The 27373-nt window shown below is 42.1% G+C and overlaps 1 protein-coding gene across 2 annotated transcripts in view; it reads left to right on the top strand.

Moving 5' to 3' along the window:
- Nucleotides 1-26903, top strand: part of creb5b (cAMP responsive element binding protein 5b) — a 60230-nt gene extending 33327 nt beyond the window's left edge. For both annotated transcript variants that reach the window (XM_061216031.1, XM_061216032.1), the window contains 5 exons: nucleotides 587-697; nucleotides 17796-18128; nucleotides 18791-19018; nucleotides 20331-20439; nucleotides 22398-26903. In XM_061216031.1, the coding sequence (XP_061072015.1) occupies nucleotides 587-697; nucleotides 17796-18128; nucleotides 18791-19018; nucleotides 20331-20439; nucleotides 22398-22552 (936 nt within the window). In that variant the 3' untranslated portion in view covers nucleotides 22553-26903. The remainder of the gene's footprint in view (nucleotides 1-586; nucleotides 698-17795; nucleotides 18129-18790; nucleotides 19019-20330; nucleotides 20440-22397) is intronic.
- The last annotated feature ends 470 nt before the right edge of the window (nucleotides 26904-27373 follow it).

Genomic DNA, 27373 nt, shown 5'->3' with positions numbered 1-27373 from the left:
ATGTAATAATGCAAGTCAGATTTGTTTAGTCGAAACATTTCACATGAAGTGCACAAACATGCATAATTAATGTATCACACTTTTGTTTACCAGAAGCAGAGAAAAGTTTTGTAGAAAAGCAAACTGCTTCTATTTCAGCCTCAGGTGACCAGTCATATACTGCCGTTAAGGTCACAGGCTGGTGCAGCTATTAACAGGACCACATATCATATCCCATCTCACCCCAGCTTCCTGTGTTAGTTTCGGTCTTACTAAAAGACCACTCTTCTTCACACCTTGTACAACGCTTTCCCTCACAAGTCAGACGAAATTAGTCCCACACGCTTTTTCATCAGCAGTGCTTCTCATATGTCATCAAGCCCCAGGACATGTCCCCTGTACACTCTCCTTTACACTTCCTTGGGGGAAGCATTAGTATAAAAATGTACTGTTTCAGAAACAAAATATTTTTGAAAATTGCCTTCAGGATCATGCTAATATTTCTGCTGAGGCATTAATTATTTGCTCAATTATATTCATAAAGAGCTCTGTTCATTGTTTGTTTTCAGAACAGTATGTGTAAAATCAATTTTTCTTACATTTTTAGATGGAGAGACAGATGTCTATGGGCTCCACTATGATGGGTATGCAAGGCCCCACCCACAACAGCTCTTGCTCCTCCCCCCATGTTCCTTCCATGCACTCAGAGGCTAAACTGGTGAGTTTCAGAATTATATATGCTAGATATATGCACATGGACACACACTCTCATGCTCACACACATGCACACACACACACATTCACACATACACACACACACACACACACACACATACACGCACATGCACATGCACATGCACACACGCATACACACACTCGCACACACACATGCACACACACACACGCATACACACACTCGCACACACACATGCACACACACACGCATACACACACTCGCACACACACATGGTACACACACACGCACATGCACATGCACATGCACATGCACACACGCATACACACACACACACGCACATGCACACACGCACACACACACACACACACATGCACACACACATACACATGTGTATGCACATGGACACACACTCACACACATATACAAATGCACACACACATATATGCACACACACACCCACACACACATATGCACACACACGCGCACACACACACAGACACGCAGTCACACACACGCGCACACACAAATGCACACATACACACACACACACGCACACACATACACACACGCGCACACACACACGCAGTCACACACACGCGCGCACACAAACGCATACATGTACACGCGAGTATGCACATGTACACACTTGTTCAGTCTCAAACTCTTTTCCACTGTGCCAAGCCAAAGCCTCAGCGCTCTGAAGTGAAGTAGCTGCTGGCATTTCATCATTGGGTCCTGAATCAAACCCTCAACCTGCCAGAGCAGCACTAGGGACTCTGGGTAGAAGAAAGGGGCCTTTATGCGTCTGGGCAAGGAAGCCTATGGAGAGCCTGATGTATATCTAAATGCATAGAACATGCAATGTGGGTCCTGCAACTTGTTAGTACTTGTATAACACAAGGGGGGAAAAACTGCTGATGACCTCATCCTGAACAAAGCGAGCAGTTAGTGAGTGGAGACGGGAAACTTGGAGAGAGCAGAGTGCCTGTACTGCTTGTGTTACTGCCACAGCGGCCCTGCCAAAGATTGTAGCACTGTATGACTATACAGCTGCAGATTATATCACTGCAAAGATATACCGCTACAGATTAAAGCACGTAGAGCTGTACTGTTACAGATTATGGAACTGTATAACAGTAATGCTGGGGAATATACACTCTATATCACTGTACTCCTGTATTTTATACTGTATAATATACTCACTTTCAGCATATTTAGTCCCCAAAATTCTCATTTAGTATCATTTTCAACAATAATTTCATACCGATAAATAAAAAACTAAGAGGCAATGTTAAGGCCCCTCACTGTCTGGTTTTCTCAGAAAAGTTAGCTTTTATAAATAACCCAGTTATATATTCATTATTGTTGTCATTGCCCTTAATAAAACAAGGGCAGTCACGGGCCCTTATTAGATTGGTATTGAAATACTTGCCTATCTATCTGGGGTTAAATGCATTTGACTTGTACAAGATTGCAGTGCCAGCAACATAAAGCTGTTAAATTCAAACCAAGAATGCACCCTGTTAGACCCCGTCCCCCACCATAGACAGTGTTGCGTATGTGCATTATATGAACTCGCGTATTGAGCTTCCATTGTTTCACATGGAGTTGCCCTCATTAGCCGTTCCATGGAGAGGTCAGCGAGGGCAGCTCAGTGAGATCCCAGAGTGATGCGGCTCTTCCTGCACAGCCTCAGACAGTGCGTTCATACGGAGCGCTTTCATTCACGCGGAGGTGTGAGGTCTGACCTTCCTTACACCTCTCCTCTGCTCCCCACACTCAGGCTGAACCATATCTTTTATGTCATCTGTGACCCTCTCTGGCTATCCCACCGCTGCATTCAGCAGCGCTCCCGTTAGCTTTCACTGAGATGTATTCCATGCAATGATTCTCCACCTGCGTAACAGTATTCTGGCAAGCACGTGTGAGGTGGAATCAGAGAAAACTTTCTGCGTATCAAATGCTGGTCTGACACAGAAGGCAGGTCCAGACAGCCAAACAGGGCTGTGTGTCACCAAACTCTGTCTTAGTAATGTCAGACTCTACTGGCAGGCTGCGCCAGGAGCAATCATCACAGTATGATACTGCAGAAACAAAAAAACCTGGCATATCACACTATTCTTTCTCAAACATATAACCTACAGCAACTTGCCTTTTCAGATGAAGAAAGTGTATTCTGCAGTTTTATTACAGTTCTGCATTGTGGCCAGAATAATAATAATAATAATAATAATAATAATAATGAAAACATAAAAATGCATCTGTTATTTCTGAATATGAGCTAGGTCAGAGATGAGGAGACAGAGAGTGGAGAGTAGGGCTCACTCTGTGAGCGATTGCTGTGGTGAAGGGCAGACTGACAGCGGAAGATGGCTGCATTCTTAGGGCACTTAACTCTCCCTCGTCTCACTCTCTGAAGATTGATAGTCTTTGTTATCCTCCTCATCCCCCTCTTTGTTTCCATGGTAACTGTCGGGGGGATACAGGGTGCAATATTAGTTTAATGTTCATTATCTCTCCTTTGGCTTTCCTCCAGTCCTTGTTTTCTTTCTTTTTATATCTTTGCAAATTTGATTTATGGAAACTGATCGATGCTTAAGATCGGCATAGTTTTGGGCAAAACAGATATTGTTTAGGTTCTCTATTCTTCATGTTCATGTGTGATGCACATATTATATACAGTACGTGTATTGTGTCCAGATTAATTGATGTGAGTGGTCTATTTTGTTCTTGGGGCAGGGTGAAATGGCACTAATTTGTCAAAGCTGTACTATAACTGTTCTGCTTTACAGCATATCTGGGAGTTTGTGAGCGTTCTGTTAGCTCAGAGACCGTTAATTTATATTTGTTCACAAAGAAATACGTAAGAGAAACAAATTATTTTCCGTCATATCAATGTCCAGTTCATTCCAGTGTGGTACATTACATTAACGGAATCCAAAGATTAAAGTCTTAATTGTGTTATCCATGATAGTCCCAGGCCCAGGTTCAGAAATGTAAGGCAATTCTCTAATATCCCCTCCCATCCAAGGTGGATAAATAGCGCGGTGCTATCGTGTGACCCCGTGCTGATCAGACCCATGTGTGCACAACAGTGTGGCCTGACTCGGGCCCTAATCGCATTACAGCGAGATGTTGACTTTCTGCAAATGGGAAATCTCCGGACGTAACCCCACACCCCGCCGCGCTCTGGCCCGGGCCGGCGACACGGACGAGGCTTTTCATTTTTCCATTTTTCACATTTCTCCCCCCCCCTCCGAGTTTCCTTGGAGAAAGGGAAGATGAAAAGGCGGGTTGTGTTTTTCCCCAGCCGGGCTTCCTGCGCTGGTCTGCAGTGCAGTCTGAGGCAGAAGGGGACCCTGGTGGAGTTAACCCCTTTTCTCCCGCTGAGAGCCCACAGAGGAGCTCCTGCACCAGCTCTAATGACCAGTAATTGATTTTGTGGGAATGTTGCTGCTATAAGTGCTGTATGTGATGTAAATACTTAATGAGCAGTACAGTTACTGTGGCCCCCTGTGGGGGCAGCTATCAGTGAATCTCTCAAGAACATTTCTCATCCCATGATGTTTTTTTGGCACACAAAACCCTATGATGCTACCAGCTCATTGCACCTTGTTCCAGTCCTGCACTCCAATGTGCTGTCTATGTGAGTTGTAATATGTAGTGTGTGTGGAGTTAGGGAGGGGTGTGTCGGTATATGTGTGGGGTAGGGTGTAGCTTCAGTTGTAGGTAGTGCATAATGGGACTAGATTATTTTGTCTTTGTGTTGGGGATTTGTGGGTTTTGTATTGTTGTTGTAAAGGAGGACAGGTTATTATGTATAGCTGTCTGCAGGTTGAAGAGGGAGATTTTTGTGCTGCTTTATTCTGGAAAGAGGTAATTGAGTTTGATGTTGTGTTATGTTTTTTATCTGGGGATAGAGCTGTGTGTGTGTTCTTTTGTCTTAAAAAGAGAGTTATGTCTTGTATATTGTATTGTTGTGTTAGAGAGCATTCTGTGTGTTGGTGTGTGTTTTATTGTTTAATTGATGTATGCATGTGCTTTGTTTTGGAGAGGGGGAGTGCTGTTGTGTGTTGTTTTATGTTAAGGGGAGGAAATTGTGGATTGTTTTGTGCTGTATAGTCTTGGAGAGAGAGTCGTATGAGTTGCTGTGCACTGTTTTATGTTGGTGTGAGGGGGCTGTGTGTTGTTTTGAGTTTTAGAGTGAGTTTTGTGTGTGTGTTGTTTTATGTTAAGGTGAGGGAGTTGTGGATTGTTTTGTGCTGTTTAGTCTTGGAGAGAGAGTCGTATGAGTTGCTGTGGACTGTTTTATGTTGGTGTGAGGAGGCTGTGTGTTCTTTTGAGTTTTAGAGTGAGTTTTGTGTGTGTTGTTTTATGTTAAGGTGAGGGAGTTGTGGATTGTTTTGTGCTGTTTAGTCTTGGAGAGAGCGTTGTATGAGTTTCTGTGCACTGTTTTATGTTGGTGTGAGGGGGCTGTGTGTTGTTTTGAGTTTTAGAGTGAGTTTTGTGTGTGTTGTTTTATGTTAAGGTGAGGGAGTTGTGGATTGTTTTGTGCTGTTTAGTCTTGGAGAGAGCGTTGTATGAGTTGCTGTGCACTGTTTTATGTTGGTGTGAGGGGGCTGTGTTTTTTGAGTTTTAGAGTGAGTTTTGTGTGTGTTGTTTTATGTTAAGGTGAGGGAGTTGTGGATTGTTTTGTGCTGTTTCGTCTTGGAGAGAGAGTCGTATGAGTTGCTGTGCGCTGTTTTATGTTCGTGTGAGGGGGCTGTGTGTTTTTTTTGTTTTACAGTGAGTTTGTGTGTTGTTTTGTGTTGAGGTGAGGGAGTTGTGGATTGTTTTGTGCTGTTTAGTCTTGGAGAGAGAGTCGTATGAGTTGCTGTGCGCTGTTTTATGTTGGTGTGAGGGAGTATTTTTCTCTCCCAGGGTGAGGGCAATGCTGCAGTGCGAGTGCCAAGTTCCACACAGCTCAGAACATTACATCACAAAGGAAACCGTGCTCTCCCCAGTCCTCTCTGGGCACTCATATTCGGAGCCCAGTCCTGCGAGTGCGTCACTCTCTCAGCCGTATCTCACAGCACAAACATGTGGCGTACACACGCAGCAATCTCGTGACAATCTAAACAAGCTTGTGCGCGTGTCTATGTCTGTGTGTACGTGCATGCTGTTTGAGAATATACCTCAGTCTGTATGGTTGAAATCCTTCCCAGTCTCAGATAACAGCTATTGTTTCCATCATTTGATTCTATTCTTTTCTTTTACACAATGAAAGAGATCACTCTGTTTCTGGAGAAATGGAAGCCCAATCTCTCTTTTCTATCAAGCCTGAGAAGATATTCCTTATGGGCTACCTTAAGATGAAAATCTGAAATCTGAGCCGATAGAATTTCAAAGCCTTTCAGTCTTCAAAGTGTCTGGCTGGCTACAGTGAGTTTTTGCAGTAGTTGTTATCAGTGTTTTTGTTTTGCATTTAGCAGTTTGGTCAGTATTCTAGACTATTTCTAAATAAGCTTTTTTGGTTGCTTGTGTGAACCTGTGCATATGAAAATGTGTTATTTGTTATCTGGATAATTATCTATTGTTTATATTGTTACTAAGGACAATGAATGTGTCGCTAAGCATCAGAGTAGGTGCTGAGTTTTTTTATGAGGTAAACAATACTATATGTTCCTACACTGCCGCTCTACTGACTCTGGTGCTGGCTCTGTTTTACAGAATGACATAATTCTTGGCACACTCTAAATGTACTTCTTTTTAATTGAGGGTGGAAAAAAAGAAACTATTCTGAAAGCATCGTTTCATAGAAAGAGTTACTCACCATCAAAGCAAGATAAAGTATGATAAAGTTAATACGGCATTACACCTACACACTTCAGAAACAAATTGGCAGATTCCAAACATGAACATGAACCTCAATGTCTATGAGACTTTCACTAAATGTTTTTTGAATTTACAGCGAATGTAATGCATACATATACATACATACTGTATATTGATGAACTATTTTGGAAACTAAAACTAAATTCCTTCATAATTCAAGAATAAGGAATATAGAATAAAGTTTCATAGGGAATTAAGTAAAGCCACTTTGCCAATTTGTGTGCAATGTTAAGGTGTTCAGTTTCTTTTTATATACCATTTTATATTTGTATGTGTTGTATGTATTTCTTGGTTTATATTTGCCCTGGAAAAGGCAAAACTACTCTTTTCAGCAAGTGAATAATCATCCTTGCATGAATAAAATATGCACTGTTGAATTGTGTTGAAGGTGTGATTTGCTACAAGCTAATTATCATGTGCATTCTTGTGGTTTGGTTCTTTTTATGTCCCACCTGTGTACTAATGTTGGAGTAACTCTCAGATTAAAGTGAAGGAGCAGCTCTTATTAATGGGATCTAAATGCAGCTTTTGTAAGCAATTTTCCACAACATCTGTATGAATGGTGGCATTGTTGGTAGATGATGTCATCGAAAGAGTACGATGAGCTCAGAGCACAGCTGAATCTGCAGGCTGCAGAGCAAAAATCCACTAGGCATTCTCATATCCAGGAGAGGGTTAAGGTGAAAAGAACTGTTTCAGTTAAAGAGACAGAGTCATACTCTGACATATCGTGCTTACAGTTATAGTCAACCTATTGACGTGGTAAAGTAGGCCTAAATACTCGAGAGTTTGACATACAGGACAGTGTATTGAACTGAAAGGTTAAAAGAGTACATTTCAGGATGTCTGACCAGCATTTAGGACAGGCATCCTCTCTCCATGGACACCCCCCCCCCCCCTTATCTGTGTGTCACACAGATAAGAGAGCACCATGAGCTGAAGATGAACCCAAGTGATAATCTCCCTTTAATGCAAGTTTAATGCAATACCAAATAAGGCATTGCTCATTGTTACATGTTCTTTCTTTTCGTGCTTCGTTTCATACCGAGCACTGTACACTATGGCGTACTACGCTAAATTCACCAAGACAACAATCTGGTGCTTCCAGTGACTCACTCTGCCTGTCATCCATTGACTTTCCCTGTACCTGTCCTGACAGATACAATACTGTGCAAAAGTTTCAGGCAGGTGTGAAAAAAGGCTGTAAAGTAAGAATGCTTTAAAAAATAGAAATGTTAATAGTTTATTTTTTTATGAATTAACAAGATGCAAAGTCAGTGAACAGAAGAGAAATCTAAATCAAATCAATATTTGGTGTGACCACCCTTTGCCTTCAAACCAGCAGCAATTTTCTAGGTACACTTGCACAAAGTCAGGGATTTTGTAGGCATATAGTCAGGTGTGTGATTAACCAATTATACCAAACAGGAGCTAATGATCATCAATTTAATATGTAGGTTGAAACACAAATCATTAACTGAAACAGAAACAGCTATATAGGAGGGTTAAAACAAGCAAGGTCTCTCCCAGGCAGAGATTTCAAGGCAGACAGGGGCTTCCAGATGTGCTGTCCAAATTCTGTTGAAGAAGCACAAAGAAATGGGCAACGTTGAGGACCGTAGACGCAGTGGTCAGCCAAGGAAACTTAGTGCAGCAGATCATGCTTACTTGCCTTCACAATCGGAAGATGTCCAGCAGTGCCATCAGCTCAGAATTGGCAGAAACCAGTGGGTACACCCGGGTACATCCATCTACTGTGGGGAGAATTCTGGTCAGAAGTGGTCTTCACGGAAGAATTGTGGCTGAAAAGCCATACCTCCGACGTGGAAACAAGGCCAAGCGACTCAACTATGCACGAAAACACAGGAACTGGGGTGCAGAAAAATGGTAGCAGGTTCTCTGGACTGATGAGAAATTTTTAAATATTTGGCAGTAACAGAAGGCAGTTTGTTTGCCGAAGGGCTGGAGAGGGGTACAAGAATGAGTGTCTGCAGGCAATAGTGAAGCATGGTGGAGGTTCCTTGCAAGTTTGGGGCTACATTTCTGCAAATGGAGTTGGGGATCTGGTCAGAATTAACGGTCTCCTCAATGCTGAGAAGTACAGGCAGATACTTATCCATCATGCGATACCAAGTTGGAGGCATCTGATTGGCCCCAAATGTATTCTGCTGCTGGACAACGACCCCAAACATACAGCCAATGTCATTAAGAACTATATTCAGCATAAAGAAGAACAAGGAGTCCTGAAGTGATGGTATGGCCCCCACAGAGCCCTGATCTCAACATCATCGAGTCTGTCTGGTATTACATGAAGAGACAGAAGTATTTGAGGCTGTCTAAATCCACAGAAGAACTGTGGCTAGTTCTGCAAGATGTTTGGAACAACCTACCTGCCAAGTTCCTTCAAAAACTGTATGCAAGTAGGATGGCAAAGGATGGTCACACCAAATATTTATTTGATTTAGTTCATTCACTTCTTCTGTTCATGCATTTTGTTAATTAATAAAAATAAACTATTAACATTTCTATTTTAATAAGCATTTTTATTTTACAGCATTTTTTCACACCTGCCTAAAACTTTTTACAATACTGTATGTTGGCCAAATCGAGTCTCTTTTTACCTGGTCTTAATTTGGACATTCTGCTGGGTTTTAAAATATTACAAGTGATTTACATATGCTATTGTCTGAAAAGCTGAAATTAATGCTTCATTAATGCTGTATACCATGGTGCTCCTCTCATCTGGAACTTGTCCAAAGGTGATATTTGATTTATTGAAAATGAAAATGACATTTCTGGAAAAGGACATGTAGAGAAGAGAGATATTCTTTTGTTGGTGGTTCACACACTTGACTTAGACTGGCTGGGTTCAGTCCTGTCCATGCCCTCATCGCAGAATAGACAGACACCAGGGTTTGTGGAGCACATGTTTGTTTTTGGATCACACCCTGTTGTTCTAACTGTAGCGAGTGTGTTGATGCCATCCGGTCACGGTTCATGGCTTGTGAATGGGTTGGCTCTCTGGAACTCCATGCTTGGGTAAACCAGTCAGGATTATCAGCAGACCCAGACTGTCCAATCCCAATTTGCCTCAAGACCTCACCATCAGTGGATCAGACACCCAACAACAACTACTGCCTATATAGTGAAATCTCCTGCACTCGAGCTACCTTGTCAAGGGGTCTGTAACCCAAGGGCTGATTAATTCACTACATATGGACTATGGAGCCACTGTGGCCAGCTTAATTTCTCAAGGTTTTCTGTTTAGGCAGGATCTCAACTTCACATGCAAACCAAACCACAATTATTGGCTAAGAGTAGCCCTATTCAACCTCGTGGAAACTGCCTTCTGAACCCTAATTTTCACAGAACTTTAGGGTTCAGAAGGCAGTCTGTGATTGGTCCTAAAGAAATCCTGGTTCCCCTGAACAGCCGATTGTTGTTTACAGAGAAATGAAACAGTAGCTTCGTAAATACAGTGCTGATTCAGAGGCAAGCTAAGTGCAATCAGCAAGAAAGCTAGACTATGTTTCAGTACCCGTGTCTGGGAAAGGTGGTACAGCTCTGCTCAGGAGAAGCAAAAAAGCAGAACTATTGGGTAGCAGGCCAGGGTGGGTCAGGGCTGTGACCTCAGTTCCACTGTAGAAATACTGCAGCAAACATAATTTGCACCAAATTGGCAGCCCTCACCCTCCCATAAGAAATCAATTTAAGAACCATGCAATGTGGTAAGAGAGGGGGTGGGTATGAGGAGAAGCAGTGTAGGGAATAAGGGGCTCACTGCTAGGGCTAACTGCCTTTCAGGGCAATGGAGGGATCTAATAAACTGAGTTAATGGTGGCCGTTGAGTTTGGGTGTGTCGAGTGGGCACTGCTGTGAGTTAAAGGGAAGGGACCTGGTAAGAGCCTGTGAGTCTGAGGGTTTAATGAGCAGATCACATCCCACACTGACAGGCCCAGAGCCCACAAATATCACTGCCAGAAAAGTTTACTGCCTCTATTTATTTGGCACTTACAAACATGCAAAACATGGGACTCACAGGGACTCACAGGAACTTATTGGACAAAGTTTCCTGCAGTAAATATGTCCATAGGAACCAGCCTGAATATTAATTGAAATCCCCAGTCTACGCAGACACATATTCTGTCACCAGCAGTTCCAGCAGTTCCAACACCAGTCCCCTTTCTCTCTAGCTCTCTTTCTGTCTTTGAAATGATGACAATTTACATTTTCATGACATAATCCAAAAGGTGCATTTGAGAAGACACTTTTGTTAGAGCTTCAAACTTCATGAAATTGTTTCTGAAATCATCACTCAAAAATCACTGGAGAAAGGAAATATGTGTCAGTAATTATACACTTATTATCACCAAGAAATGCGGCGACTTTATTTAATAGGATATCTGAAAATTAAACATTAAATGGTGTGCTTAGAGAGGAGGCTTTGTGGTACCTGAGTCAGTGATCAAAGGCCTATAATAACATGTCAGGTCAGTGTTCCAGGGTGCCAAAGTCATCTCTCTCTCTCTCCATTTCTCTCTCTCTCACTCTCTCCTCTTTTCCCTCTATCCTTCTAACAAATATACACAACATGTGCATAGTGCTTTACAGAGTTAAAATTCCTCTTGAGGAGGACATGTTTGTCTGGGAGAACAGGTCAATGCAGACAATGTCTGGAGGCAGGCTTCCCTGATGGAGAGTGTGGTCTCTCTGCTTACGTCACTGACTAACACCTGCGTTGGCCTAATGACTGTTTTCTATAGCGTATGCAGTGCAATTAGAGAAAGGTGTGTGTTATTAGAGGTTAGCGCAGGTGGAGGCTCAGACCCCATGATGAGCGAGGTCCTGCCAATGCTCGTTTGTCTCAAACCCATCATTGTGGATGCGGGGAGATGTTGTGTAAATACAAAGGGAGCTAGCCAAAGAGAATCTGGTTGTTGCTCTCTAAAATGGTTTTACGTCACTGTGGTTCTGGACTGGAATACATAAGCTGGGTTTATGCAGAGCTGGAATGAAGGTTTTTCTCAGTGTCTGATGGCACCGGTCAGGGCTGTGAGGAGTGTCTTCCCTACCAAACACCAGGCCAGACACCTGAACCCATGTCAAGGTGAGGCTGTTTCTCTCACTAATGTTTCCAGTTTGATGGGAAGTTTTAGATTTTGCATAAATGTGACTTTGAATTTGCATCCACAGATAGACTGTTTTAAAAAAATGCTGGAATTTGACCAAGTATTTTATTTGCATCCACAGATAGACTGTTTTAAAAAAAATCTGAACACTCTTTAGAACTTTTTTTATTGCCTACTTTATTGAAATTGTCAAACGTGTAACTGCCAAAATACCATGGATGAGGCATGAATATATTTTATATAACTTGCAGAGGAGATTGTGTTTTTGGCATGGAAATATGCCTTTTAGATCCAGCGGAGCATTACTGTTTATACTTACATCTTAAAACAGTCCAGCTTGATGTCACAGTAGACATCAGCAGACAAGTACTGAAGCCAGTTACTTGACATAGTCAGGTGTGCTGAAAGCCATTGATTTGAAGTCTTTATTTAAAGTCACGTACATAGTTCTCCTTGAACTTGGCTGTGTGTGAAAATAATGCTGACATTTCTTTGATTTTTTAATCATGTGTAACCTTAATGGTATGGGTGTGCACTGTTATACAACTCTACTCTCTTGTAGCTGTATGGTGTGTAGCTGAAGCCTCTCTGTTTGTGGAGATGTATGTTTTGTATCTTACAGTAGAGCTTGTTTCACTGCATGGTGTGTTGCTCTCCATTGCACAGTTATATGTTAAATAAATATAATGCCTTGGTTCCATGATTGTACAGTGTTAACTTTACTACTCTTTTAAGTGAAAAGTTTATGACTTTTTTCTCCTAATGCGTGGTTATTTGTTGTCCAACTTAACCGGCTCAGTTGTGTAGTTATCAGTTGTCTAACTTTACCGTCTCAGTTCTGTTCAGGGTGTCTGGTAATTTGGCTCCCTTTGTTGTGTGGCTGTGTGTTGGGGGCTTAACTCTGTCTCTCTCTTATCTGTGTAACTTCTGGCATCCTGACCTGCTGTGACTCACAGGGGCCTCTCCTGATAAATAAGCAGAGTAATTGAATTAATAAATGGACAGCGCTGTCTCTGCCAGCTGGAAGGCTATCAAAATGTGTGATAAATGAACACCCGCTGGGCTGACTCTGAGAAGGGGAGGGCCTTGGAGCGATTGCCTCCCCCACCCCACACTCCACCCACTGTCTGGCGGAGCTCCGAGCAGAGCCAGGTCCAGACATCCAGCTCACCCACACTCGGAACACATTATGAGCTTCCAGACTGTGGCGGAATGGCCTCCTCCACGGTTTTGTGGGAACAGGAGATTGTCTGCACTGATGGAGGGAGGTTCTGGAGATAGGATCTCTACTCCCACATGTGATTGGAGCTTTCTTGGGGGTGGGCCTCGCATTTTGCCCTGATTGGCTGGCTGCTTTTGTTCTCTAGGTGCTGCTCGAGTTTATACTTCATAATCCTCAGACATACACTTAAAACAAGCTTGAGCAAACAGGGATCATTATTGCCTTTAAGGTAAAATCACTGTTTTGTGTTTTCTGAGAAAGTTTTGGGAAATGAAAATGGATTTTTTTTGGCCTTTACTAAATTTCCACTGTGCAAAATGAAATTTCTTTTTTATTTCCAGTCAAATGGATAGATTACTACTTTCCTCAATGTCTAATACATTTTAGCATTTATATTGAATATACAAAATATTAAAATCGCATTAGAAAGTGTTTATAAGAACACAGATCACCAAATGGAGGGTGGAGAAAATGGAGGTGGGTGTTGGCCTGGGAAAGTGTGTGAACATGTTAACAAGACATTTGAGTTTCTGACCACATTTTCCTGTGCTCATAGAGCATCCTGTTTCTCTATTTGTAATCTATATTTCAATGCATATTTTTATACAGTGCCACATCATACTTTACTGTGCCGTGGTGTGGTGTGCCATACATTATTGAACCATATTGTTTTACATCTTCTGGCCATATTATTCTAGAAGATATGTAGTGATGAGTGGAAGTCATGGTAACATCATTAGGCAGATCATTAGGCCTCCATGCTTTTAGGGCTCAAAGTCTCATGTTGGTTCTCAAGTTTGAATGTTTATTTGTCACATTAAATACTGTATAAAACAGCCATACTGTAAATCTGCAACAAATGAATTTGAATCTACCACAACTGTCTGTCACAGAACAGGTCTGGAGCCTGATTTGCGGGAATTGACTGCAATACTGCTCTGAAATGGGCTGTCTGTGACTCTAAGAGCAAGTTACTCTAAGGGAGGTCCCCTGTGGACTGCGAGTGTCCTGGTCTTTGTAGTTTTTACACTGTGGTAAGAACTACAGTGGTACTGTAATCTGAGAGCTAGCGCTGGACAGACAATGCACAGACAGAACTGTAAGTCATTGATGAAAGGGAGCGGGCAGGGCTCTGTGCAGAACTTTTGAGGGAGCGGGCAGCTCTGGATGGAGAGAGAGAGAGAGAGAGAGAGAGAGAGAGGAGAGAGGGTGGAGGGAGAAGTGAGGACGAGGGGGTGAGGGGCTGTTCTGGACAGAGAGAGAGAGGGGAGGGTAGAGAGAGGAGGAGGGGGTAGGGGGATGATGTCGCTTGCTGGTCTGGGCCCAGGACTCATATCCCAGCCAGCTGGCTGTCTCTCCCACTGGGAATCATGAATGTGCAGCTTGTTAAAGATATGGAGCCCTGGACACGGGCTAGACTGACTGACAGCATCTGGAACAGAGGGGGAGGGGAGGGAGGCAGCGAGAAAGGGAGGGAAAGAAAGCAGAGAAGGAGAGGGAGAGGGAAAGAGAGAGAGACAAAGAGAACATTGAACTAGATTGATTATTAGTGTTTTGTCAGTATTATTTTGCGTTTAGCTTACTACTCTTTCTCAATAAGAACAGCTGCTAAAGCACCATAATACTTCAAGCCCATTTATGTTTTTGTTTTGACCCGCATTTTTTTGGTAAATCTGAGTAGAAGTGAAAGCTCTTGTGTTTTGACTATGTTTTTTCCAACCAGGTACCAATAAGTTAATACCATTGTCCATAACATCTCAAAAAGCACTCTGTCAATCACATTTTTACTTGATAATTTCATATCATTAAAAGATTAACCTACCAATTTTGTGGGTCATTTTCCATGATAAGTCAACAGTTTCATACTGGTGGCCTTGCACAACCATTTTGACAGCACAGTATTATTTTTGACAAGAGCTTTAAGCTGGAAAAACATTTTACTTGACAAGACCACAACAACCTTTTTATTGTATTGGATTAAAGGAAACCATAAACCATTACATTCTAGTCTCTGGGGCATAAATCAGAATTATGCCTTCTTGTTTAAAATCTTAAATTCACAACAGAATTTTTCGTTTAAAAACAGGGCTTGTATTGTGACTTACTATCCTTGGTCCCCTGAAACGAAGGGACTATGTATGAAAAGGGCTGCAATTCCTACATGGTTCACCCAATATGGATGTAAATATCCACAAATTGAAGCTGACAGTCCACGCTTTCGTCCATATTCATTGTTTAATTTCAAATCCAATGTACTGGAGTATGCAGCCAAAACAACAAGATTTGTGTCACTGTACAAATATTTGACCAATATGGACTGCAAATTAGTATATGCTGACTAATAATTACATGTCAGTATTCTTTAAAGCATTTTTATGTAAATAAAATAAAATGAGTATTGGTCAGGTTCAGTTCTGTTCAGTACCCTGATGAAAATCTCAGTGCTATATCAACTGTTCGAGTGCAGGATCAACATGCATAAAGATCTTGTCATAAAATTACTTGTGAGAGGAGAGAGTGAACATTTTACGCTCCATATTACACACTAGAATCCAAGTAAAACCGACACTACACACACTGCCAAAACTGTGCATAGTGGGCCTGTAGTGTTCTTAAAAGTAGAAAACTCTTCCTCCACATGTGTATATGAAACCCTGTAGAATACATTTTAGGTTACTGGGGTGTTAGGGGGCTTGTATATAGGAGCTGTTCCAGACAGACTGTACCTCATTTTCCACCCCAAGTAGGCCCTGTGGGGTGTGACTGGGAGCCTTGCCCACCGTATGGAAAAAGTACCCTGCCCACTGTACCAACCAGGGTCTGTTCTCATCCTCTACCATGGCACAGCATTAGCTATACTGGACAGTCAGTGGGCTATGGTTGTGTTTGTCTCCACTGTGTTAAAGTGTGATTTTCTCACAAGTTAACCCTGATTCATCAGAAGGAGAAAGGCTCTCCATGCCTCCCAGAGCCACAGAGATGCAGTGGCCTCAAAGCCATAGTCCAGTGTGAGCCATAAGAAATGTTATTAACTAACTAGATGAGATGAGAAAAACTATCTGGTACTTGTTGAGTTGCTCTTACTTGAGTAATTGCACTTATATGCAATTATATGTGAATTAAGAAATTCACATATAATTGCTATGTACTGTAAGTGTGTATTGTTGTATAATTGTGTTAATAATAAATAACAGTTTTTTTGGTTTGTGGTTAGGTTAAGGCTGCCATTGGTGGGGGTAGATATGGGATTAGTTTTGCAGCCTTGTGATTATACTATTTAAACACTAACGGTAATCCCTGTTACCTGCTTTATGGATGGAAATTGAATTGTTATCATACTGTATAATACAACTTGCTGTCACCTCACATTTTCCAAAGAAATGGCAACATGACAGAACTTTATTGGTTCACATTTGCCTAGTCGAGCAGTAGAATATAGAGTGACTGGCATGTGATTATTTATCTTGTGTGTGAGACCTTGTATCAGGTTACTCCATGTGCAGTAGTTCTGCAAAGTATTGATTTAAATGGTATAATTCATTAATAATTCTCATGATAGTGATCACCCTGCTGGGCATGGCTCCTACCCATTACCTTCTTCCAGTGTTTTCTAAAAGCGCTAAGAGGGCCATAATCATAGCAGCAGACTGTGAGTTTGTTGAGTCTGGGTACTCAATTAGCCTGAATGACATTGCCTGGTCTGGTGTTAAGATAGACTTTAAAGTGTATTCCAACTTTACGAAACAGCCACATTATTTTGGCTGTTCCCAGAATGTTTTAAGACTTTCAGCACTTGACTTAAGCATTGAGTTTGCTCTGTTTGCTCTCATACTGCACCTGCAAAAAATATGTCGGCTATATATGTTAATGTAAAAATAATAAATGCAGAAAACTAGCCATGGCTGTCATATAGTTGCAGACTATTTTAAGAAATGAAGTAAGTGAGCCACAAAAACATCACATTTGACAATTTTAGCAATTCAAACAAAATACATTTTCTAACTACATTTTGCTTGGCTGGTAATAACACGTTATCCTGGATGTGAGTGTTTTCAGTGCCCCATGTGCAGCTGTCTGACAGTGGCAGTAATATATTCACAACATTTCACATCAGAAACCACCACTTGAGTGTTATTTGTCTGCCTTTAAAAGTAAACAACCATAATAAAGTGGGGTAGACATGGCTTCTTATTTATTCGTAAGATGTCAAAGGTACTTGGGATAGCTTTCAAATGATCAATGGTGCAGACATGTTTTGGCTCTTGTGGATTTGTATTTGTGTGCTTTTCCCCACGTGGTTGTGTTATGGAGATGCCCAGAAAAACAGCACCAGGAAAGGGGGGGGGGTGGCCTGGGCAGGGGGAGTGGAGGGAGAACAGGCTCACCTTGTATCAGCCCCTTGCATCTTGCACAGACTGGCCACATGAGAAATATTCACTCAACAGCTCTAAGTAGATCACACAGTTAAACAAGCTGGCGTGCTGCAGAGAAAACCGAATCCAGACTGAGGCAGCCGGGTGGGGAGGTGTCTCAGCCTTTAGCCTCGCTCCCTGCCTGGGCTGGGATCCAAACTGACCTGGAGAAGGACTTGGCAAGAAAGTGTTTACAGAGAGAAACATGGCTGTGGAGGACGAGAACATCAGAAAGAGACAGGGAAAGAGTCTGAACTGTGGGGTGCGATGAGTTACTGTACCCTGCATTCTTCACTGTGTTTCTCCACATAATCCCCATAAAAGGGGGAAACTGGAGTGAGTGAATGCATTCTTACTGGGCCAATATTTTCACCTTTGGATATGTGGCCAACTAATCCTGTAAATGAGAGAACCAGACAGCCGAGACATCAGGAGACTGCAAACTAATCACAGCTATTGATGGAAACAATCTCTCTCCACAGAGGCTAAAGGCTGCCCTCACACACCACCCAGGACCTATCGCCAACGGCAACATGAACACCATGGGTCACATGATGGAGATGATGTCATCGCGGCAGGAGCAGGCAGGGCACCACCACCTGCACTCGCACCCTCACCAGCACCTACAGGGCCCGCCCCACGGCTACCAGCACCACGCGCACCACCACCACAGCCACAGCCACGCCCAGGCCCACGCTCAGGGTGGGCACCACCACCCGCACGGACACCACCACTCGCACCAGCCACACCTGCACCCCGGCCACAGCCACCAGACCTCTCCACACCCAGCACTGCACTCTGGAGCCCCTTCACAGGTACATACCACCACGCAAGACAGGGCCGTCTCACTGTCTCAGTGTGAGCAAAATGTTTAGTTAGACACCTGAGTGTGCAGTACCAACAAGGAGGTCAAGTTTAAACATTCTTAACACTAACTGGTGCTAACTGGTGGCCTCGAGGCCAAAACCAAGACCAGAGGCCTGATTTTTAGACTCCACCAGTGTGTAACTGCAGTTTCCTCAGTCTGCTCTCACACTGATTATACAGTGTGAGTATTATTTATGCCAAGTCAGTGTCAGGATTTGTTTTTGCACTTATTACAGTTTTAGTAACTTAGTGTTTCACTAAGTTATAACTGTGAGACTGAGTGGAAGTAGGCAGTGGAAAACTGCTTCTTGACACCTCTTTAACAAGGTAGAGCAGCCTCCTGCTGCTCTCACAGCCCGTGGAAGGGGGGCACATTGCATGGATATGTTGTTTTTAGGGAAGTTCCAGACAGGAAAATGGTGCGGGGGGTAGATGGGGGTTGGGTGCCGGGCAGGGGGTCCAGACTGGGGAGAGGGGTTACAGAAGAGGTTTCAGACTGCCGATTGGCTGGCTGCCAGGATGGTGGCAGGGTGTGTGCGGGCAGGGCCAGACGCAGCTTCTCTCGGTCTCTCTGCGTGACCTCCTCGCGCGCCTGCGCTTGCTTTCGCAGTTGTCCCCGGCTGCGCAGCAGATGCAGCCGACGCAGACCCTGCAGCCCCCTCAGCCCAGCGGGGGCCGGCGCAGGCGGGTGGTGGACGAGGACCCAGACGAGCGGAGGCGGAAGTTTCTGGAGAGGAACCGGGCGGCGGCCACGCGCTGCAGACAGAAGAGGAAAGTGTGGGTGATGTCATTAGAGAAGAAAGCAGAGGAGCTCACCCAGACAAACATGCAGCTGCAGGTACAGTCTTGCATGTATAGCGCACTATACACAGAGGTGTGCAGTAGTCATGTACTACACCAGTATTCACACAAGTCAAATCTTGCACTGTAGCAATATACTGTCATTACAGGAGTGGCTTTCAATGTAAGTATACAAACGGGTACAGGTTGAAACTCACAAAAATAGCAACACCTCTATCTACATTGCAAATGCACCCATAAAATTGCAGATAGGCACATTGTGTCTTTATCAAACACAATACGCAATATTGATTGTACTGTTGTCAGAAAGTTCCGGAGCTCCTTGCCATGAAGGCCTATGCCTGAGAGGCTCTGTTAAGGCATTATATTGAGCACTACCTTCCACTGCTCACGGCAAACCATCCGGCCCCAGGAGCAATACATCACACAGGCGCGAGGTTACAGTCCCTGAAGTCAAATATAGACCCACAGGACTTATATGAACATACACAGGGGTCAGCTGTACTGGAAAGTTTAAGTGTAGCTGTGAAGGTGTACTGTAGGACGTACCCAGAGAAGACCTGCCATCTAAATGAGTATGTAAAGGCCAGGGTCCCTCTCTCACACCACTGTTACCATATGAAATCCAAAATGTAGTGAAAAATGAGCACCATAATCCATATTTATATTTTACATGCTTGACTATACAGTAAATGCAGTTCATAATGCACATTTTTGTCATGTTTTATTCCCTATGCAGTTTACACATGTGTAATCTATATTTTTGAACATTTTATATTTCCTGTGAACGTAAAAATGCTCACATCACGCTCTCTCACCCCCACGCTCACCTCTATATTTTCACCCATGTGTCTTTACTTCCTTTGGAGCTGACATTTTGGCTTTAAGTTAGATGTGAGGCTCATTGCAGACAGGAAGTTGAAAGGTTTTCCTTCTCTCACTACTTCAGTCAGAAGTGTAATACAATGAGTCCAGACTTACTGGCCTTCCCTGTGAGTCTGTGTGCTTTAGGGGAACCTCACCTGAGAATGAAACGTGCAGTAGAAACATACTGCTGGCTCAGCCTAACAAAGCACTGAGCCCCAGTGAAAATGCTGGATTTATTCTCTTTCCTTTATTTCCTTTCTTTCATTGTCATTCTTGTCAGCTTTCTTGTAAGCATAATATATATGTACCCAGATATATCACACCTAATTCTATATCTTTAATATTTTTTGTGTGATTTTACTATGCAATACTAGTGTTAGCCAGAAGGTGGAGGTGATCACCAATGCTATAGAAATGAGAAGGCCATTTTCACTTGGTTTTGTCTTCTTTCCTGAAGTGCACATACGTTTTTCTCCCTCCAGAATGAGGTGACCATGCTGAAGAACGAGGTGACACAGCTCAAACAGCTCCTGTTGACACACAAGGACTGTCCCATCACAGCCATGCAGAAAGAGTCCCAGGGTTACCTCAGTGAGTAGCTCCTGCCCCACCCTCAAAGCTCTGCGTGACAATAAAGCAGACAGATGGATGGAAGATAGAGATGCCTAGCCACGCAATAAACGTCCCTGGGGTTTCTCCTGTCTACTCCCTCTGTGTGATAGGCAGATAGGCAGATAGAGAGCCTAAAAGAGTCAGTAAGACATATTAGGACTTCACTGTGCACTCTAGTGAGTGGTAAGACTTCCGCAAATACATCTGTGTCTGTGAGGTGTTGGGTCTGAGTGAGGGTGTGAGCTTTGAAATGTTGGGGCCAATGTGAGTCCCTCCGGCACAGGTCATTCTCAGCACCCCTCCCTTCCCACTCAGAAGTCCAGCTGGCCCATCTTACAGTGCGTTTCTGTGCATTGAAATGACGCACTCGCTGGACGGAAAATATGTGTAGATGTGTAAATGTGCATGGCCCTAATGGTGCAGTGGACACTGACCAGACCATGAGAAATAGACGCTTCCTTCGAGCCAAATAGGCGAGTTTCCTGTGCGTAGCTGAAGTGAGGGACCACAGACTCCCTCCAGTAGACGGGACACTGCCCTGATTTTGGGTCAGTTCTCCCACGCACCGGTTATGAGCTGTGCCTTGTCTTTGAGCAGCAGGGCTGTTCTTGGAACAGCATCTCTGCAGCATTGCATCACCATTATGTGCGTCATGACATCACAGGCACACCCACTGATTGACTCGGGTGTGTCTTCACTTTTCCGGAAATACATTTTCCTGTTTTCATTCAGGAGGGGTGAGACAGCCCTGGATGTCATTTTATCAATCAGTGTTGTACGAGAACTTGCTCTCTCACTTGCTGGTGGAAACATAGTGGGTGATTATAGAGTGAGTTCAAATGTTAAAAGAAGGTGCAATGTATTCAGTGGCGGGATGATGGGAGATGGAGTTCAGATTATATCTTGTTGAGCATGGCCATGCTTTATAGCCTGTACTGCTTGACTTCACTTCCCATAAGCACCATTATTAATGGTGGCCAATGTTCTTCATCACACTCATCCATGTTACACCTGTGTTGTCATATTACTGTTATTTATATACTGAGTATTGTAGAATGGAATAAAAAATAATTATTAAGGATAGATTATATATTTTATATATCAATAGATCAAAATATTTTATATAATCTGAAAAATGTAAATTTTGTATAAAGCTTTTCTAAATTTAATGTTTCACTATTTTGCTCAAAATTGTTTCAACTTGGAATATACTCTAGCCTACTTAAAATTGTGAAGTGAAATTAAGTTGTTTTTTTTCACACAATGTTATGAGCTCAGATGGACAGTAACGATGTTGAGAAAAGAGTGTAAAAGAACAGTAACATTTGCTTAAATTCATTTTACAAAGTTAAGGACAACATATAATCCTCAGTTCATTTTCCTTAATATTATTTAATATAAAAAATTGTGGAGGTATATTGAGTGAATCTCGACAACAAATGTGTAAAGGCACAAATAAGACGGATCCCCCTGGATCTGGTTTGGCAGATTTCTGTAAACTGAAGTGTAAATATGTGTATATTGGCTTGTGTGATTTGTGTTTCATTCATTCAGGTGTAAACATTTTATGTCTTTCACTCTTTTTTCCTTTACAAAGTAATATCCAAATACTCACTATAATAAAGAACATATTTATTTACATGAAAATGATGTATGTGTATGTGTTCTTGTTCATTTTTTTAAGCATTGTATGCATTTGTGAATTCTGTGCATTTTGTGTGTGAGCAGGTTGTGTATTTAGTGAATACATTCTTGTGCTGTTTGCTGTATATTAATGAAGCACTGTGGAAACATGCAGTGTCACTCTGTCTCTCTCTCTCTCTCTCTCTCTCACGCACACACACACACACACACACACACACACACAGACACACTCTCCCACACAAAGTGATCGGTCGGGCTTGTCTTTTAACTGGACGGTCTTTTGCTGTCACCAGGTCCGGAGAGTAGCCCAGCCGGAAGCCCCACCCCCGTATGCTCCCAGCAGCAAGTCATCCAACACAACACCATCACCACGTCCACCACGGCAGTAGGGGGCAGCGCTGTGCACGGCCAGCTCAACCACCGTACAGACATCAACCCCATCCACTAGAGACTGCGGCCCAACACGGCACCCCTGCTGTGTCCTCATTCAGGAGCCTATACAGAGAAACCTCTGATGCCTGGAGTGCAACTCTTTTTACAGTATGTATTTTTATAGACTCATTTAACTCATCTATGTTCTTCAGTTTACCTGTTTGTCACGTTTGTTGTGATTTCATAGAAAAAGGGAGATTTGCAATTCATGCATTAAACATTTAACTGGGATTTTTTAATACTCCCTATTTGTGGTACAAACTCAAGGGACCACTTTTGTCAGAAATGCGAATGCCACCCCTGACCATCAAACCCAAACGCACTTGGTGACCGTTCAGGCAGTGTTCAGGCCTCAGGCAACACGTCTGTACTTCCTCTTCTGTGCTTCCTGGACACCTGCAGCTACTGCCCTCCATCAGTATTAATTCACGCTTCAGGAATCGCACTACAGCCGTGAAATATAACAGCTCTGCCATAGAGATATTAATTACAGTGTTTAAAGAAGAGAGAAACTGCAATGTTCTTTTCATACATACGTCTTTCAGTGCATTTCCCTCGTGGATAAAATGCAAATGTATGCAATGACTGGGGGGCTGAGATTAAATCAAAATCTCTTTTCATAACAAATCCACCACTGATACCACAAAACCTATACAAGTTTAGCAGAATAAGTCTATATGGAAGTTATAATGAAGCATGTTCCACAGCCCTGGTTATACCCCCAACATTGTTAGCATGTAGAGCAATATATGGTCTCACTATGACAGGAATGTTCCACTTTCTCTCAGCTTGGGACATGTACAGCCTGTGTCTAGCAGCCAGCATGATGTCTGACTTTGCATTCATTATGGACCAACATGATCGCTAAAACAAAACTGTCTGCATGTGGTGTTAAACGAGTCATACAGACTTGTAAATATTGTGCTCATTTTTTTCCAGGGCAACTTCAGTAGCTTACTGTACACCTTAACATACATTGCACATTAGCTGAAATGCATCACTCACATACAGGTTTTCGGGGGGAAAATGTAGGGATTTTTGACTGAATATTCTTGGTGATTACATTGTCATTTTGCGGCTGATCCTGATGATCTCAACTGACTAAAGCTGAATTTATAAGTGCTACGTCACCGCGTGGTGATTCATGACTTTGGCTCTTGGCCTAATGTAGAAAGATTGTGCTTATCTGTACATATTTCACCTTCCTAGATACCGATGCCATGAAGGCACTGTACTAAACATGGCACATTACTCATTTTCTCTTCTTTTTTAGTTTTCTCAAAAGATACTTATATTCTTACCTCATCACCTGTGCCCTGCCATCTCTCTGAATATTGAGCAGATGTAATGATTATGCAACCATCAACCATCAAAGCCACTGAAGTGTGTCAAAATCTGTTGTGAACGATCACTTAATCAGATCGTAAATGATTGTAAAATGTTTTAGCAAAAGTCCACACTTTTCTGTTCCCGTACATGCATAAACACAGTGACATTTATATTAATGCTCTTTAGATTTGATTTTTTAATAGTTTTAAATATTCAGAAGCAAGTCAGGTTAAGTACCTTGCTTAGGGTACAGTGGTATTACCACACGTAGGATCCAAACAACAACCTTCTGGTCTTGAGCGCAGGTTGTTGGATTAGACAGCGCAATCAACACCAAATGAATGCAACATTCCAAAGTCTCACCCAGTATTGCCTTCAGTATTCTCTATAAGATGTCATTTATGCAGAGAACCAGAAAACAGAACGCCCACAATTGCCAGCTTCAAGCAGGTAAGATTGTGCACTGAACCCTATGGGTTATGTGGTGGATCGACAACAAAGAAATAATTGTTTCTCCTCCACAAATTATAATTGTGTCAGTCTGTCTTGTGTTGGCAAAGGAAAAGTGTTCATTAAAAATAGTTTCTGTCTTGAATAATGTACTTAGTATTTATGGCAAGTATTGATATCTGCAGTTCCAGACTCTGCTTTTCAAATATCACAATGTGCCTGAATTATTTGCAGTGTTTGCTTTCTTGCAGTTAAGTACAGGGGATGTCTGAAGTGAAATCATTTCTGGATTAATAATTGAATCATTAACAAACTTTCCTCACTGACTGATAACTGATTAATGTTGATTTTACCAGTGTTACTTCCTATTACATCTTTTTGTGAAGGGTACTGTGCCGCAGGATTGGCATCTGTTTCCTGGGCTTGATTTTGTCTAGGGATGCATTTGTGTTTTGAAGGATGAATTTCAGGCTAATGTGGACCTTATTTTAGATCCACTCTTAGAAACAGGATAATTTTCTCACTATTCTTTAGAATCAGGGGAACCCATAATTCACTAAAAGGTTTAAATGACTTGGTGCAAGGCTTGATCAGAGTCTGGGTCCTGGGTGGCCGCATTGTCTGGTAGGCACTAAACCACCTTACTCATCTAATCACTGTCTTCACTGAAGCAATTTTAACTTCCTTCCTCAGTTTGATAAGCTTCAGTGGTTTAGCCTTACAGAAGAGCTAAATTCTGTCGAGATCTTCCAAGTTTGCTTTGTCATCAGCCCTGAGAAGATCCTTCAAACACAAACTCCCTCTTTTACTCCCGAAGCAGTCCATAGTTTTCTGTAAATGACTGTAAATGTAAATGAGGGCTGACATCTCTAAAGCTAAACATTTCTTCATCATTGTAAAACCAGCATACTTGTATTAGCAACCTGCAACATTGCTGCAGCATTGAACTGAAAATCCATTGGACCTGCCCAATCTTGCGTTTGGATCTGTCTGGCAATAATCTAAACGTGTAAACCCTATGTACAGTAGATCTCTATGCACTTTGTCCTTAGGGACATCAGAGAGAACAGCCATATTAAAGTCTCAGTGATATTCTGGAGTGACGTTCAGTCTATTCACTGCAATGGTACTCTATTCTTAACATTGAATTTAAGCAAGTATGATTTTTATTTTAATTCACACCTAATGTTTGTCATTAATTGTAATTTGTAATGACCACCAACTTCATTATAATGTAATGAATAGTAATGTCATACTTGAACTCAATACTTAGGACTAAACACCATTGCAGTTAGATTGAATGTCTCTGTCCATACACCAGCGGGAGACATGCTCATTCTGTATAGACTTGGAAATTAAGCTTATGTGTGTCTAATGTGTCACATTTGACAGGTCCAGGAGTATGTGTGTGTGTGTGTGTGTGTGTGTGTGTGTGTGTGTGTGTGTGTGTGTGTACGATTGAAATGGAGAGAAAAGCCTGGATCTGATCACAGATCTCAGCCTTACTTCTAGAGCTTTGTGGACTGACCAAGGTGCCCTTATGCTTTAATGTTACACGTTGGTGTTCTCTATATGGTGTCTTTCATAAGTCCTCCTACTGTACGATGTAGCAGAGTGATGTTTTTCTTAATACAGCCATGGATAACCAGTTTGCACATTGTGAATAATACTTGTGCTAATCGTGGACTGGAATAGCTTTCTCTGTCATCTTTTCTGTGTGGTGAACAATGCTGGTGGGTTTGAATTGTCCAGTTTGGCAGTCATTAAAGGGAATTATTCCCACTGGGATTGACCTGGCAGGAATTGCTAGTTCAACCAGAAAAGTACGTTTTGAATCTAATTTTATAATTTTATCATATATTCTAAGTGATGAGGCTTCGGGGGTTATTTTCAGTCTTGTTCTAATATCATCATAAGACAAACAGGAACATAGCCAGCTACTTCTCATCCTCCTCAACTGGAAAGTGATTTTAACATAGGATTTACAAGTAATATGTTTATCTGTGCTTTTTTATTTTGCTATTGGAGATGGGCTAAATGTGCAAGATGGACAAGAAAATTGTGTCCTGTGTCTATTCTATAATCAGACCAGGCAGGCATGAGGTGCGTGTGTGTGCGTGCGTGTGCTTGTGTGTGTGTGTGTATGTTTGAGTTGGGAGACAATGCATCTACATACGTAAATAAAAGTATAACTGTATCATTTTAAATATAAACTTATAAATATAAACCTATAAATACTGTATAGAATCTCATAATTTTGTAATCTTGTACATGTAATGTAACCACCTTTCTTTCTGGAAGGAGTCAATGTTTGGTACATGTTTGTAAATAATGTTTGCATAGCAGTTGTTACTTTCAAATGTATGTTATGTCAAGAATCATTTCTGCTATTAGGACATGTTTATTGTTAAATATGCATAATGAATTAATGAATTCATACTTGTCTGCATAACCTTGTACATTTAAAAGAAATGTTTAATGCCTTGAACTGTTTCTGTTGTTTTGTGTTTTTTTGCATTTGTACAGATGTAAAATATCACTGAAGCTGCAGTACAGTATGAAAATAAAGCACTTGTTCTATAACACGGCACAGAGGTTGGCATGGTGTCTTAAAGGAGTGGTCCTTATGGGTGCCCGGGCCTGATGATCTGTCCAGTTGTTTCAGCCACAGATTTCCTCTTGTCTACAGTTCCACAGAGGCCCAGGCAGTGCAGTACAGTTTACTTGGCAGTACACATCTCACTTTCTCTTCCCACTGGGGATAAAGCAGGTATTGATGTTGTGAAACCGTGAAACATTGCAATCCTAAATTGGCATTGTATGTTGATTGTATTGATCATAAAGTAACTGAAATTCTGGTGGGATGTTGCCAGTGCTAGACTGCAGACATCAGGGCTGCATTTAAACTCAGAACTCAGAACTCAGTGAGCCAGTTTAAGAGAGACGATAAAGTATGTGCTGAAGAAGTTCAGTTGGGTTTGGTGAACATCATTAGCATCCAAGTCATATTTTTACATTGAATGTGTTGCTTGGCATACTAATGATAAACACTAGCACA

Source organism: Conger conger, chromosome 1, assembly GCF_963514075.1.
Source record: "Conger conger chromosome 1, fConCon1.1, whole genome shotgun sequence".
Taxonomy (NCBI): Eukaryota; Metazoa; Chordata; class Actinopteri; order Anguilliformes; family Congridae; genus Conger; species Conger conger.
This window is presented reverse-complemented; position numbering and strand designations above follow the sequence as displayed.